At 38.6% G+C, this 13,367-nt stretch overlaps 2 protein-coding genes across 6 annotated transcripts in view; one reads left to right on the plus strand and one right to left on the minus strand.

Moving 5' to 3' along the window:
- The window catches only part of MYOCD (myocardin), a gene marked incomplete at its 5' end in the record, with an annotated part of 132,397 nt that extends 123,564 nt beyond the window's left edge, over positions 1-8,833 (plus strand). The window contains 6 exons of the mRNA XM_083354408.1: positions 72-328; positions 880-1,027; positions 2,624-3,574; positions 4,241-4,354; positions 6,512-6,569; positions 8,015-8,833. Coding sequence (XP_083210534.1) covers positions 72-328; positions 880-1,027; positions 2,624-3,574; positions 4,241-4,354; positions 6,512-6,569; positions 8,015-8,583 — 2,097 coding nt within the window. The 3' untranslated portion in view covers positions 8,584-8,833. The remainder of the gene's footprint in view (positions 1-71; positions 329-879; positions 1,028-2,623; positions 3,575-4,240; positions 4,355-6,511; positions 6,570-8,014) is intronic.
- Positions 5,260-13,367, minus strand: part of MAP2K4 (mitogen-activated protein kinase kinase 4) — a 78,411-nt gene continuing 70,303 nt past the window's right edge. For 2 of the 5 annotated variants that reach the window (XM_083354412.1, XM_083354410.1), the window contains 2 exons: positions 12,950-13,024; positions 5,260-5,928 (listed from right to left, as the gene is read on the minus strand). In XM_083354412.1, coding sequence (XP_083210538.1) covers positions 12,955-13,024 — 70 coding nt within the window. In that variant the 3' untranslated portion in view covers positions 5,260-5,928; positions 12,950-12,954. Of the gene's footprint in view, positions 5,929-12,939; positions 13,025-13,367 lie in introns of those variants that run through there. The other 3 variants (XM_083354409.1, XM_083354414.1, XM_083354411.1) reach the window with 2 other exon arrangements.

Below are 13,367 nucleotides of genomic sequence, written 5' to 3' on the forward strand. Positions count from 1 at the left end.
AATTAGATAGGCCAGTCAAAAGCTTTGGGATCTAACTGACCTTCCTGATATTTTTTGCGTGGAATACACAGTCAAAATCCTCAAGTGATGGGAAGAATCGCCATAAAAAACCTAAGGAGATGAAGCCCAAAGTGAAGAAGCTAAAGTATCACCAATACATTCCACCAGACCAGAAGGCAGAGAAGTCTCCTCCTCCCATGGACTCTGCCTACGCCAGGCTACTGCAACAACAACAGCTCTTCTTGCAGCTTCAGATACTTAGTCAACAACAGCAGCATCGGCACCAGCAGCAGTTCAATTACCCTGGGTCACATTCCTCTCAGCTAAAGTGAGTAGCTGGTGGAAATGTTTTCTGTCTTCCATTCGTAACAGAGCTATGTCACCATTTGATGGTGTGGCTGATTAGCCTCCTTTATTAGAGTTGGATGCAATGGTGGGATTCAAATATGTGAACAACCGGTTCTCTGTATGGATGCCACTTCCAGAAGTCCATTCTGGGCCTGGGGAACCAAAAATTAGCTACCTCTTCTGCCAAAGTGGTGCAAACTGGCTGAATCCCACCACTGCTTGCATGTTTCAAATATTCCTACTAAGGCTGCTGAGTGTGCAGCTTGCACACTGGGAATGAAGGAGATATATATTCTTCTCTAACTTGAAGACCTTGAAATAATCCTTTTAACATGAGCCCTACAAGCCTGTTCTGGGACAAAGCATCTCTTGGTTTGAAATTCTGCCAAAGTACTACTATTTTGTACTGAAATCTCAGAAAAATGATAGTGAATGAATAATAAAACTAGGATCAAAACTGGTACATTGGCAATGATTTAGAAACAAAAGAAGAATCACAGTAACAAATGTTGCTCTGTTTTTTTTTCCCAGGCAACCAAACGAGCCTAAAATCTCAGGCTCTTCCCCTACGACAATCACCAATAATCCTCTTTCTCCAGTGAAGGGAACCTTTTCTGGGCCAACTTGCATTTCATCCCTCAAACCAGGTCCTCTTCCATCTAATCTGGATGACCTTAAAGTGAGTATTATGTGCAGAGTAAGGTGTAACAATGTTAGAAGGCATGGCAAGTTATAGAAGGTTTAATCATGGTTTATTGAATCAATTGCAATAGCCCATGTTTGCCAAAGGCTAAACCAGAAGCTGCAACTTACTGTATATACCAGGGTGCTAAACCACAGCCAATAAACATAACCTACACCACACCTACACCCCAACACATGCCAAAGTACACGTTGCTCATATGGGGCAAAATGGCAATAAGAGGGTTTTTTTTTAAAAAAAAAAAGTGTGTTAGAAGAGTTAAAAAACCTTTAGTCCAAGAGACCGACCCAGATTGGATCCTGCAACATTATCCTGGGACACATATATTTGTCTTCATTTGTGTTAGAAAGGCTCTTCCCACTTGAAAGGCAGTCTCCAAAATTATCATATAGGGAGTCAATTTCAGTCCTTCAGGGGGATTGTCCCCACCCTGATTTTTAATGTGTAGAAGTGGATACTGGAAGCTTCTGAAAATCACCCCATTTCCTTCTCACCCTTCAAACCTTCAGATGCAGGTTTTGAGCTATTGTTGTGTGCATTATATTTTTTAAGTGGAACTGGGGTTGTTTCGATTGTTCTCTGTGGCTTTTTCCCATCCTAAAAATCCCCCAAAGAGGGACAAACATATTCACTTTCACTCCATTGAGATTACCTTCTGAGGCTCTTGGAAAAGGGAGAAAGCTGAATTGAGGTCCCCTTAATTTTCACACACTGCACTTACGTTACATTGAATATCACATTACAGTTTGATGCATTATGTGAGCTCAGTCTTGAAAATGTGTTTTTTTGCTAACCCTAGCAATTTAACCACTGTGAAAAAGTCTTCCTGAGTAGTGCAACACTTAATTAAAACTTCTGTTATTTTTAAAATTAAAATTGCACCACTTTTAACATGCAATATTTGGGAAATTGTGATTTTGTGTGTGATGTAAGATGGGTGACAATTAAGATGTGGATTTGAAGAGGGAAAAGGTGATTTGGCATACATATACCAAATTACCTTTTGGTCACATGTAAGCAACTACTTAAAGGTATCATATCTTTTCTTGAGCTTATTTGGGATTCCTGGAAAAGGTGCACCTGATTTTGACTCTGGATCTTAGAATCAATGAACTTATCTGAATTCTGGCTATCTCAGCTAAAACACCATGACTTCTTTGATCCCCACTCTGATTTTCTTTTACATAAATTGATTGATCTATATCTAGAAACTCTGCATTAGAATCATCCTGACATATATGTATAACACTGGCTGTATTTAGACAAAAATCTGTAAGACAAAGGCATTCATTCTTAATTCAGACTCATTACTGTAAACTATGATTTGATTATTCCAAATAATCCCAGGATTATAGAAATCTATTAGAAATGACAATGTTGTACAAGGTACCCCAATTTAGAGTTAACAGTTAATAGCAGTCTCTCTAACAATAAGACCTCTTTGTCAGAAAAAAATATTCTAAATTTAGCTTTTGTTTGGGTAAAACAGTTTGATTAAAATAAGTTTCTTTTTCAACAATAAACATGCAATACAGTAAAAATGAGGTTGATACTAATTACATTTTATCACAGGTGTCAGAATTAAGACAGCAACTCCGAATAAGGGGACTTCCGGTGTCAGGTACAAAAACAGCCTTGATGGAACGTCTTAGACCCTTTCAAGAGTGCAGTGGAAATTCAGTGGCTTCGTTCAATGAAATAACCACTGTCACTTTCCCAGTAACTCCAACAAGTTCTCTCTCCAGTTATCCGTCACAGTCTTCTACCAGTCTGTTATCCAATGGCTTTTACCATTTTGGCAGCACTAGTTCCACCCCACCCATCTCTCCAGCTTCCTCTGACCTTTCAGTGAATGGCTCCTTGCCAGACAGTTTCAATGAAGGACCAATGTCATCCCCACAGTTTGTCTTGCACCCGTCACCTGTGCAAGGTGGTTGTGAGGAGAGCCTGGTGGGAAGTATCAACGGAGCTGGCATCCAGCACGATGTTGAAAGGGTTGACACAGAGAAAGACAAAATGCTAGTGGAAAAGCAAAAGGTTATCAATGAGCTGACTTGGAAATTGCAGCAGGAGCAGAGGCAAGTGGAAGAGCTAAGAATGCAGCTCCAGAAGCGCAAAAGAAGCCATGGACTGGAAGATAAGCAGCCCCCAGCACGGGTGTTTGGTTTTCCAGTCAAGCAGGAGAATGCAGTGTCCAGCTGCCCATTTGCCTCTAAGCAAGCTGCCTTGAAAGGTAAGGCTAGCAATTCTGAGGCATTAAGTAACTGTGGGACACCTCAGATGCCTCATCTTGTAAATAGCCATTGCATGGAACCTTCTGGACAAAATGGCATACTGTCCTCCACATTCCTAAGCCCACAGTGCTCTCCTCAGCATTCTCCACTAGAGGCAGCGAAGAGTCCTCAACATATCAGCCTTCCACCTTCACCAAACAGCCATTATCTTCTCTCCATGTCTCCTAGCAATCAGGGAGACGGACGCAGCAATTCTCCACAACCTAGCCACCATTTGTGCACAACTCTGGTAAGAAAATACATATATTTTGCTCTTGTATTTTACTCATTGGCCTGAAAATAGTCAGTACAAGCAAGCCAGTAATAAGAGTCATATTTTAAAAGGACTGAGCAGGAAGTATTTTTGGAGGAAGAGTCAGGGAACCATAACCACCATCACTATTTCCAGTGACGTTAGATGTAAAGAAACAGCTGCTTAGATATACTTATAATACTTGGACAACTGTATACAAAACCTCTCAAAATAGGCAGATCCCAGGTTGTTTGGGGCTTTAAAATATAAACATGACACTTTGAGTTCAGTCTGAAAATAAATTGGCAGTTAGTGCAGATATTTTTAAACTGGTGAGATGGATTCCAGGCATTGTTTCAGCCCTGAACAGAACCTCCATTTTTGAATGTCTTCCTTGGATCATTTGGAAAGGGAGTTGGTTTTATGGGTTATGTGAGGGTGACAACTAAGCAGTTTTCTTTGCGTCACTTCAGTGAGACTGTATCAGCGTGGAAAAAGTATTTTTGGCAAGATCTGGGTTCATTTTCCCCCCCTTCCTTGGGGTTGCCTTAAGCTATGATTGACACCAATATGTAAGAAGTTTTAGCTTACAAGCCTTAAGATGCAGCTGCCAAGGAACAGAGATTTGACTGGATTCCTATAATTGATTTTGCTTCCATATAGGTGCCGACACAAGGGAGCCCAAAGTATTCCATTCTGTCTGCCAACTTTTGTAAGTCCAGTGCTGCTCTCCCAGAGGGAAAACAGCCTCCACCTTATGCTGATGCTGTAAAACAGGTAATGGTCCAGGAGGGTATTTTTAGGGCTGTGCTTGGCTACAGGTGGATTTTACTATTGTACCGTTTCATCACAAAACTCAATCTGTTGCAAGGATTCTTAACCTTTTTAAGAATCTGGTCTTTAAATAAAGGAGTCCTTTTATTTTGAATGCATAAAATATAGATTTTACTGTGTAATATAAAGGAAACTAATTGTGTTCAAATACAGCTATCAAAATATTAAATATGTAATACAGCAATATATGTTCTTTTTATTGATCCATTAAATTAATAACAATACTCTTTTTTAGTTTTAATAATTTTAGCTAGGGAAATTTCTTGAAGTTAACCAATTTTATTGCCATCTAGAGATCATAGATTATTTTGCTGTTTATGTAGAAGCTAGTAAAAATATTCAGGGTAACGGACACCCCGAAATCTAACCATGGACTCCAAGGAATCCACAAATCTCAGGTTAAAAACGCCTGATCTATGTGGCTGAGAGGAAGAAAAAAAATCAATGACAAACCTGAAAGATCTGAGATGCAAGCTCAAGTTGAGCATTCAGTCTGGGCTAGCAGGAAAGGGGATTCTTTCTTGGGAGTTACAGTGTTGTTAACTTTAATTTATTTGGTCCATGAAGTACAGACAATTGTGATCATTCCTTTGCTGTTCTTCAAGGCTTCTTATTTCATCTAACTTCCAGACCCCTGGCTCTATAGTAATGCTGGGATCTAGTTATCTAGCTAGCTGATATTGGTACAGCTTGTCATAGTGTGACATTGCAATTGACAGAATTAAAATAAAATACAAACAAAGGAATTAAGCCAACTTTTTTATTAGCAGTGAAATAGCACTGGATTACATTCACTTGAGTAATGTAGACTCCTCCCTCCCTCCCTCCCTCCCTCCCTCACAGAGAGGTTACAACCCAAACGAGTAAGAACTGTAAATCTGCTGGAATTATTTTTTAGAATATATGATAAGGCTTATTGGCACGTGGAAAAAATAGACCATAATCTGCCACACTGGTCCAATGCAGGTTGGCAGATGTGATTAGTGTTAGTCTGGGGCACAGGTCTGCAACCCGTGGCTCTGGAGCCGCATGCGGCTCTTTCAGCCGTCTCCTGCGGCTCCCAGTCCTCTGCCATGTGCAGTCCAAAAAAAAAAAGTGGGACTAAAAAAGTTCAACCAATCAATTCAAATATGCGGGGTAGGTGCATATCTCGCCTTGGCTCCACTCTTCAGTCAAACCCTGTTCTGCGCATGCGCGCATGCACGTGCATGTGCACACATTTTTTGCGGCTCCCAGTTTTTCCTTTTGTGAGGGAACTGGTTCCGAGTGGCTCTTTCACTGTTTCAGGTTGCTGACCCCTGGTCTGGGGTATCCATCATGGCCTGTTCACCTTGGGAGACCCTTCTGGGCATATACATGTCCAACAACTTAGCCCACAATTTCATTTACCCACACAAGCCGTTTCACCTCACCAAAGACCTAATCATAGAAGGCCCCAGTTGGCAAAAGAAAGCTCAGGAACATACAGGTTGGGAACATGTGGAAGAGGCCTTCATCCTGCAGTGGATAGACAGTGGCTAAAATGGTGATAAAATATGATAAGGATGAGGTTGAATATCCCAGTGAATCCTGGGATGGGTTCTCATTCTTGTCTAATGTTTGTAAAATGGGACATTAAATAATGCACCTGAGGGCATATTAACCCCTGGGTCACATGGGCAATATATTATTAATATTTTAGCATTCATAGAGTTGGTTGAGGGTTGTAGGAAAAGTGAGACCAAATCGTACAAAATGATTCCCCTGGTGTTTCCTATTTTTTAACACTTTCAGGGTTCATATTACATTGTTCATGTGGTACCCGAGTCAAAATGATGCTGCTAGTTTTTAGCAGTTATGGTCAGTTCTGACTCCAAGACCTGCAAAGGGGGACACAGGAAACCACTTACAGCCTTGGGAGGCACAGATTGCTCATCCGTGTGTTTTGTGCACTAAAACCTGCTGATATGTGGTGAATTAGCTGCTTACATCAAATTTTCAATGCCAGCAAAAACACTACAGAGCTATATCTCAATCCCTTAAGAGTGATTTCTTTTACAATAAAAATATGTAATCCATTTGCTCACTTCCCAATTTCTTCTGCTTCTTTTCTTGCTGCAGCAAATGACTCAAAGTCAGCAGATGGATGAACTACTAGATGTGCTTATTGAAACTGGAGGTAGGTGATGCCAGTAGAATGAGGCTCTAACCTAGCAAAAAGAGGATATAAACTTCAGGCTACCCACAGCTGATATTCTGTGCTTGTCAGGTATGGCAGGGCGACTGAAATCCATTGTGGGTTCTATCCATTTCCCGAAGCAAAATGTAAATAGCTATTGCTTAGTTAATTATCCTAAGCAGTACTCAGTCTAAGCACTCCCAGGTTCTGCCTACCAGTGCAGCCATTGACCACTCTAGAAAACTGCTAGGTTTTGTTACATTTATATGAAGTGATTATTTAAGAATAAAGAAGCAATTCTGGAAGTTTAGCTATTTTTGCAACTCCCAGGAATTGGTCACAGAAACTGTTGTGGTTTATCTTGTCAATTTGTATCTCGACTTTCCAAGATTGAAAAAAGGGATTTGAAACCAGTGACAACCAAAACATTATTAGAAATACAAACACATTCAACAATAGTAGAAATATAGAGAATTTGTATGCAAGAATAAAAATAATGCTGAATAAAATCAGGGAAGAAACCAAACTGTAGGTAAGAGCTGGCACTTTGTAGATCAAGAGATAAAGGGCAAAGGAAGTCATCAAGCTCTCTGAAAATCACATTGGCATGGTCATGCCCATGGGCACCCATGTGTCTTCTGGTCCTACAATACCTGTTTTTTAAAAAAGAATTATTTAAAAAACTGAAAGAAGTAGGCAGGACCTATAGATATTTTTTAAAAATAGTTGGGTAACTGCTGCTCAGTGCTTTGCTTGAAAGTATGCCCCAAAGGAAAACACAGAGCCAAAAATGGCATTGTGGAAGGGACCATCTTGTGGGGAACACTGGAAGCATTTCCTTCTGTTTGCCTTCTGTTGTGAGCACTTTGTGGTGTGAATATGTAAGCCTCTGTCTCAGCCTCAGGCATTTTGAAAGAGAACCACAAAAAACTAGACTCCACAATCAAACCTTTGTAAATGTTTTTCCTCACTAGCTTCTGTCTGCTCCAGTGAATCACGTGCACAACTTTAATGCCTTCATGCCTAATTTAAATGTTTTAACAATTTCTTATCCTCTGCATGCTCAAGCATGTGTATACATATCTGAATGATCAGTCCTCATTCTAATAATTCTTTACATCAGCTTTTTCGTTGATTCTAGACAGGCATTACAAACACCCCTTATAACAACTTTGTCTTGTATTAACACAGCTTCATCACTACTTTCAATTGCAGGCATTTTATATGATCTCCATGTTCCTCTCACCATCCCTTCTGTACCTATTTGAGCTAGTATAGCATCAAGTAAGGTTTTATTCAGCCAGAACAAAAGGTTGGAATGTGTCATTGCAATGGCAAATGCTGTTGGGAATTTCTGTTACACAAGCAGGAAGTATATTCACTTAACAATGGAAGTAGACACGCAGTGGTTTGCTCTTGACTTATCATGTTTGATTTGCAAACAGAAATGCCTGCAAATGCTAAAGAGGACCGCCCTTGTCTTCAGAAGGTACCTCAGATAACAGTGTCTTCAGGGACTTCTGGAACACCCTTGTTACTAAAGGCATCCACTTCATTTGAGCAAAACACCTCAAATCAGCTCTCCTTTGAACGCTGCTCCAGCAATGAGAATCATTTGGAAATCTTGTTAAATTCCCACAGTCCTCTCAGGCGGTCAAGTGAAGTCACCCTTCTGAAATTGGGTACTGAGGAACCTCACTTTGATGGAGCAATGGAAGGATTTTCTAGCAAAGCTGCTGATGAATTAGTCTCACCCCATGAGATCCTGCCAACTCCCCTCTCGCCCATGGAGACTCAGTTGTCTCCTTCATCTGGTGAAGGATCTGGTTTGCACATGAGCTTCACAGAGTCTCCCTGGGAAACAATGGAATGGCTGGACCTCACACCACCAAGCTCAGCCAATGGTTTTGGTTCCCTTACCACTACAGGGCCCAGCATCTTCAACATTGATTTCTTAGATGTTGCTGATCTCAACTTGAATGGCACTATGGATCTGCACTTACAACAGTGGTGATGAAAGTAAAGCTTAAGAATGGAGAGGAAACCTACCACAAGTAATTTCCATGAAAAGAATTAAAAGACTATTTCAGAATGCTCTGGAATAATCCAGAGAGAGCAAAAAGAACTGGAGTCATTTTCCCCAGGACATAATTTATCTTTGCACCATCAATGGATTCAACCAAATGATTATTTCCTTTCCCTGCTACACTCAAAATAAAGAATCCTTCATTTCTAACACAAATTCCTCCTTACTCCTTGTAAGCAAACCCAATTGCTCATCATCAGTTCCAACCTCTTCCAGGAGATTCTGTATGTGAGACAACTGTACATTGCCCAAACTTGTCAATATTAATCCTAACAGGTTTATTAAACTATATGACTCTGTTATGGGCATATTTGTAGATCCAATACACTGCTCCTTGGGAATCCTTGCCCTTCATGCTTAGTTTTACTGGGGATTCCCACCCCACACTCCTTTTCAAGTCATCTTGCTCAGAAGCTTCAACAGATCAACCTTTTACTATCAATTCTCAAAACTGAAATAATCTTCCAGTGTTTCCCTAAATATTTCTCCCTCTTTTAAGTTTATTTATTCCTCTTGTTTTCTCAGTTTTAAAGATACATGCAGCAGACCTGAAGTAATATGACTTATTCTGTAGTGGGCACTCTCCTTGGAAAAGATTTCAAAATGGAACAAGAAAATGTAGAAATAAGAGGTCTTTAATTGAGAGTAATTGGAGGAGAGCCTCCATGGCCCCATCAATGTTCTGCTTTAAAGGTACATTCCTCCTTTAATAAGTACTTATCTCATTTTTTATTTTTTTTATTAAATTAAAATGTAAACATATATGTATGTATATAATTTGAGATACATAAAAGTTGTAACAAATCAGTATGTAACTAATATCATCCATCATTCAAAATCTTTGAAACATTTGACATTCTGAACATAAATTTTGTCTGTGACCAATAATTAGAAATTCCAAATATCCATGTCATCAAGAATAAATTCACTGTAAGGAATAAGAGTCTTCACCATTTATAAGATACAGAAGATGGGGAAGATAAAACCTTTGAATTCAGAAATCTCTATTCTTCTTCAGTTATATTTTTATTGGGTTGCCATATCTTTATGAATGTACCAAATAGTTTTATTCAGTAAGTCCCAATGTTTTGTTGTATTGTCATCTTGCTTCAATCTCTTTTCTTTTGAATTATTTGCATATATTATTTTTGCTGCCATTATGGGGAAAACAACAACCATATCCTAGCCTTTTGGTACCACAGCTCCTTAAAGCACAGGAATTGAAGGTAAAATTAGAACAAAAGCTGTCTTAATTTAAGACCAGAAATTGTTTGGTGTGGAACAGTGCAATGTCTTTCTCACCTATTACATTTTGTTGTTGCTCTTGTTTTCTCATTTTAATTCATTTTTCCCTGAGAGGTCTACATACTGCTTAAGCTGAGATATGTTGTGTATAAGTAGAAAAGCAGTCTTCCTTAATTTCTTTGTTTTCTTTACTGCAACTTCCCATGTTTCATATCTGTTGTCATTCTAGAGGATCCATCAACCCTCAAAAATGCATCTCTGTGGGTTAATATCAAGGAAGGGAAAGCAACAGTCTGCAAGTAAAGTTCCTTTTGGTTTTATCTGGATCCAAACCCGTTGTATTAATACTACATTAATTTCTAGGTTTTCTAAGAGAATAATCTTGCTGCTGTCAGGATGATAAAATAGTGGATTGTCCACATCTTCAGAAATCTTGATAGCTAATTTTGGAAAGAGGTGACTGAAGCTGTGTTTTTACTTTTCACTAATTAATACAAACAGCTCCAAAAACTCCTTTCAATGAACAAATTGTTTTCCCATGACTAGCGAAAGGCATTACTTCCAAGTTCTTCTTCAAATATAATAAAATATAACTAAATAAACCCAGACTTAATATTATGAATTTTAAATCCTATCATACCTACTTTTGCCATGACAGGCAAAAGTTGCAGGTTATTCATATTTAGCAGATTCTGAATTAATGGTAAAAGGTAAAGGTAAAGGTTCCCCCGCACATGCGTGCTAGTCGTTTCCGACTCTAGGGGCCGGTGCTCATCTCCGTTTCATAGCCGAAGAGCCAGCGCTTGTCCGAGGACGTCTCCGTGGTCATGTGGCTGGCATGACTAGACGCCAAAGGCGCACGGAACGCTGTTACCTTCCCACCGTAGTGGTCCCTATTTTTCTACTTGCATTTTTACGTGCTTTCGAACTGCTAGGTGGGCAGAAGCTGGGACGAGTAACAGGCGCTCACTCTGTTACGCGGCACTCGGGATTCGACCCGCCAAACTGCCGACCTTCCAATCAACAAGTTCAGCGTCCTAACCCACTGAGCCACCGCGTCCCTCTATTAATGGTAATAGGTAGCATATAAATTGAATTAAAGATTCCTATATTCAGGGCTTTTTTTCTCATAGAACGCTCAGAACGGAGTTCCGGCACCTTTTTGGGATGGAACCTTGTAGGGTAGGCAAGGCGGGTTGTATGACATGTGTGAGTTCCTGCACCTTTTTCTTTTGCAAAAAAAGCACTGCCTATATTTATTCAAAAACATCCAAATCTGTAGATAACACAGCCTCGCTTTGTGTATATGTGTAGGTTCTGATGCTTTGGGTCCAGAGAATTCCAACTTTCCCTCTGTCCCATCCCATTTTCCTGTCCTGCCTGACTTTTTCAAAGTAGCCATTCTTCCAGTACAGACTGTCTTATTCCATAGCATTTCTCTATCCTGAATCACCAGGAATCAGGCAAACCATTCCTTTCTGCCTTATGCTTCAGAAATCCTACATTTGTCACTTTCACATAAGACAATAATAAATAAAATGTCTCATTACTGCTATTTTTCAATATAGCTGTGCTATAAAAATGTAACTGATTTGAAAAATGGTAACCCCTGATAAGCTATAACGTTTGTTTTGATATTTACCCTTTTCTTTTTTCATTTCAATCCCCTTTTATTTTAAGTGAGTACGAAAGTGGGAGGGGGGGACTTTGACTGGAAAAAAACTGTTTAATGTTGCTTCTGTCTTGCTTAGACTTAAGTGAAAATAATTTAGTTTAGATAATGTTCCATTCATAGCCTGTGATATGACAACCTCATGCCTACATTTCAGTACTTCTACCAAGGAATGATCTGTGTTATGTGATATAGTTTGTAAAACAAAACAAAATCCATTTTTAATCTAATCTCTATCTCTAGATTACATTTAATAACTTTCAATAATAGCTCCAAATATAAATTCAGTTTGGAGGATAAAGACAGCTTTCTGTCATGTGCCAATCCAAATTGGGCAGTTTCTCATTAATGAAAAGTTTATCTTCCATTATTTGCTTAAATTCTTGTTTTTGTTAATACAAAAATATTGAATGCAAATTTCCCTGCATTCAATATTTTGTAGGTTTTGTAGGTTTGTTCTCAGAACTTTTTCATAATTATCCATGTCAGTTGAGAACTGGAAAAAAATGTTAAAACATCTCTAGGATTTAATAATTTGGCACATGGACGTCCTGGATTTTTATAACAAATCATCCAGAAGACATATCTTTCAGAATTAACCTTAAAATAAGTTGCAATTTGTCTGATCATTTTTCTCTATAAATATCATCTCTCACTAGGACTTCACTCTATTTCAGTTATGCTTATTCTCTTGTAAATGGATATTAGCTATTAAGCTATTATGTCATTTAAAAGTCTACACTTGCTTTTCAAACCAATTACATCAGCTGTGGAAAGTCATTCTTCAGTATTTTTTCTGAAATGTTTAAAAATCAGGTTACTTTGATTTTTTTATTCCAAAAAGGGGAGTCTTGCTAATTCACTGATTCATTCTACATCCCTTGAAATTTAAAGCATGCATCGTAGAATATGTTGTACAGTCTTAATAGTTCCATATTCATTATTTAAAGAATTTTTACTCACCATCTTAGCTTTCTGCCGAACATACTTTTTCTTTCTTTCTTTTTCTATTTAATTTAAAAAGTGGCCAAACTATTACTGTTTTCCTGCAAAAGACTAAAATGTCTTTGGTAATGGCATTTCCTTTAAAAATTTGGTAGTAAATATATCTTGTTAATGTTTTAATTTAATTCATAAATAAAAACAAATATATACATAGGCAATGATGGGTAATATATGGAAGAAATATTTAAGGAAATGTCAGTTTAAGAAATTCCTATGAATTTGGAGGACCAATTATTATAATGTAATATAATAATGTAATAGAACACAATAAGTTCAATAATGTGAATTATTCTCCACATACATAAGATAGCCAGGGTGGCCCAGGGGCTAAGATGTTGGGCTGGGAGCAAAGAGACTGAGGTTCTACTTCACCTTCATCACCGATGCTTCCTGGGTGACTTTGGACCATCACTGTCTCTCAGCCCAACTGGTTTCATGGGGTTGTTGCTATAATGGGGGTGGGGGGAGAAATAATGAATGCTAGCGCTATACATCCATCAAGATGTATCCATCTTGAACTACTGAACAACAAGAACAAATGAGAATGAAAAAGCTACAAAACCAATTCATTAAATCAGCAAGTCAAAGGAACTTTTTAAAAAAAACAAAACAAAAAACCCAATCCTTCTGGGATGCACTTTATTCAGATCATTTCCTCAGCAACTCTTTTTGAGTATCTGCTAATAGTTTCCCTATCTACATAATAAGATAACTTCTTATCTTAGACAGGAAGGAAAAACAAACTGTAGAGACATTCCACGATAGGGCTATCCTATCTGGTCTGCAACCA

This window comes from Vipera ursinii (assembly GCF_947247035.1).
Source record: "Vipera ursinii genome assembly, chromosome: 2".
In the NCBI taxonomy this organism is placed as follows: domain Eukaryota; kingdom Metazoa; phylum Chordata; class Lepidosauria; order Squamata; family Viperidae; genus Vipera; species Vipera ursinii.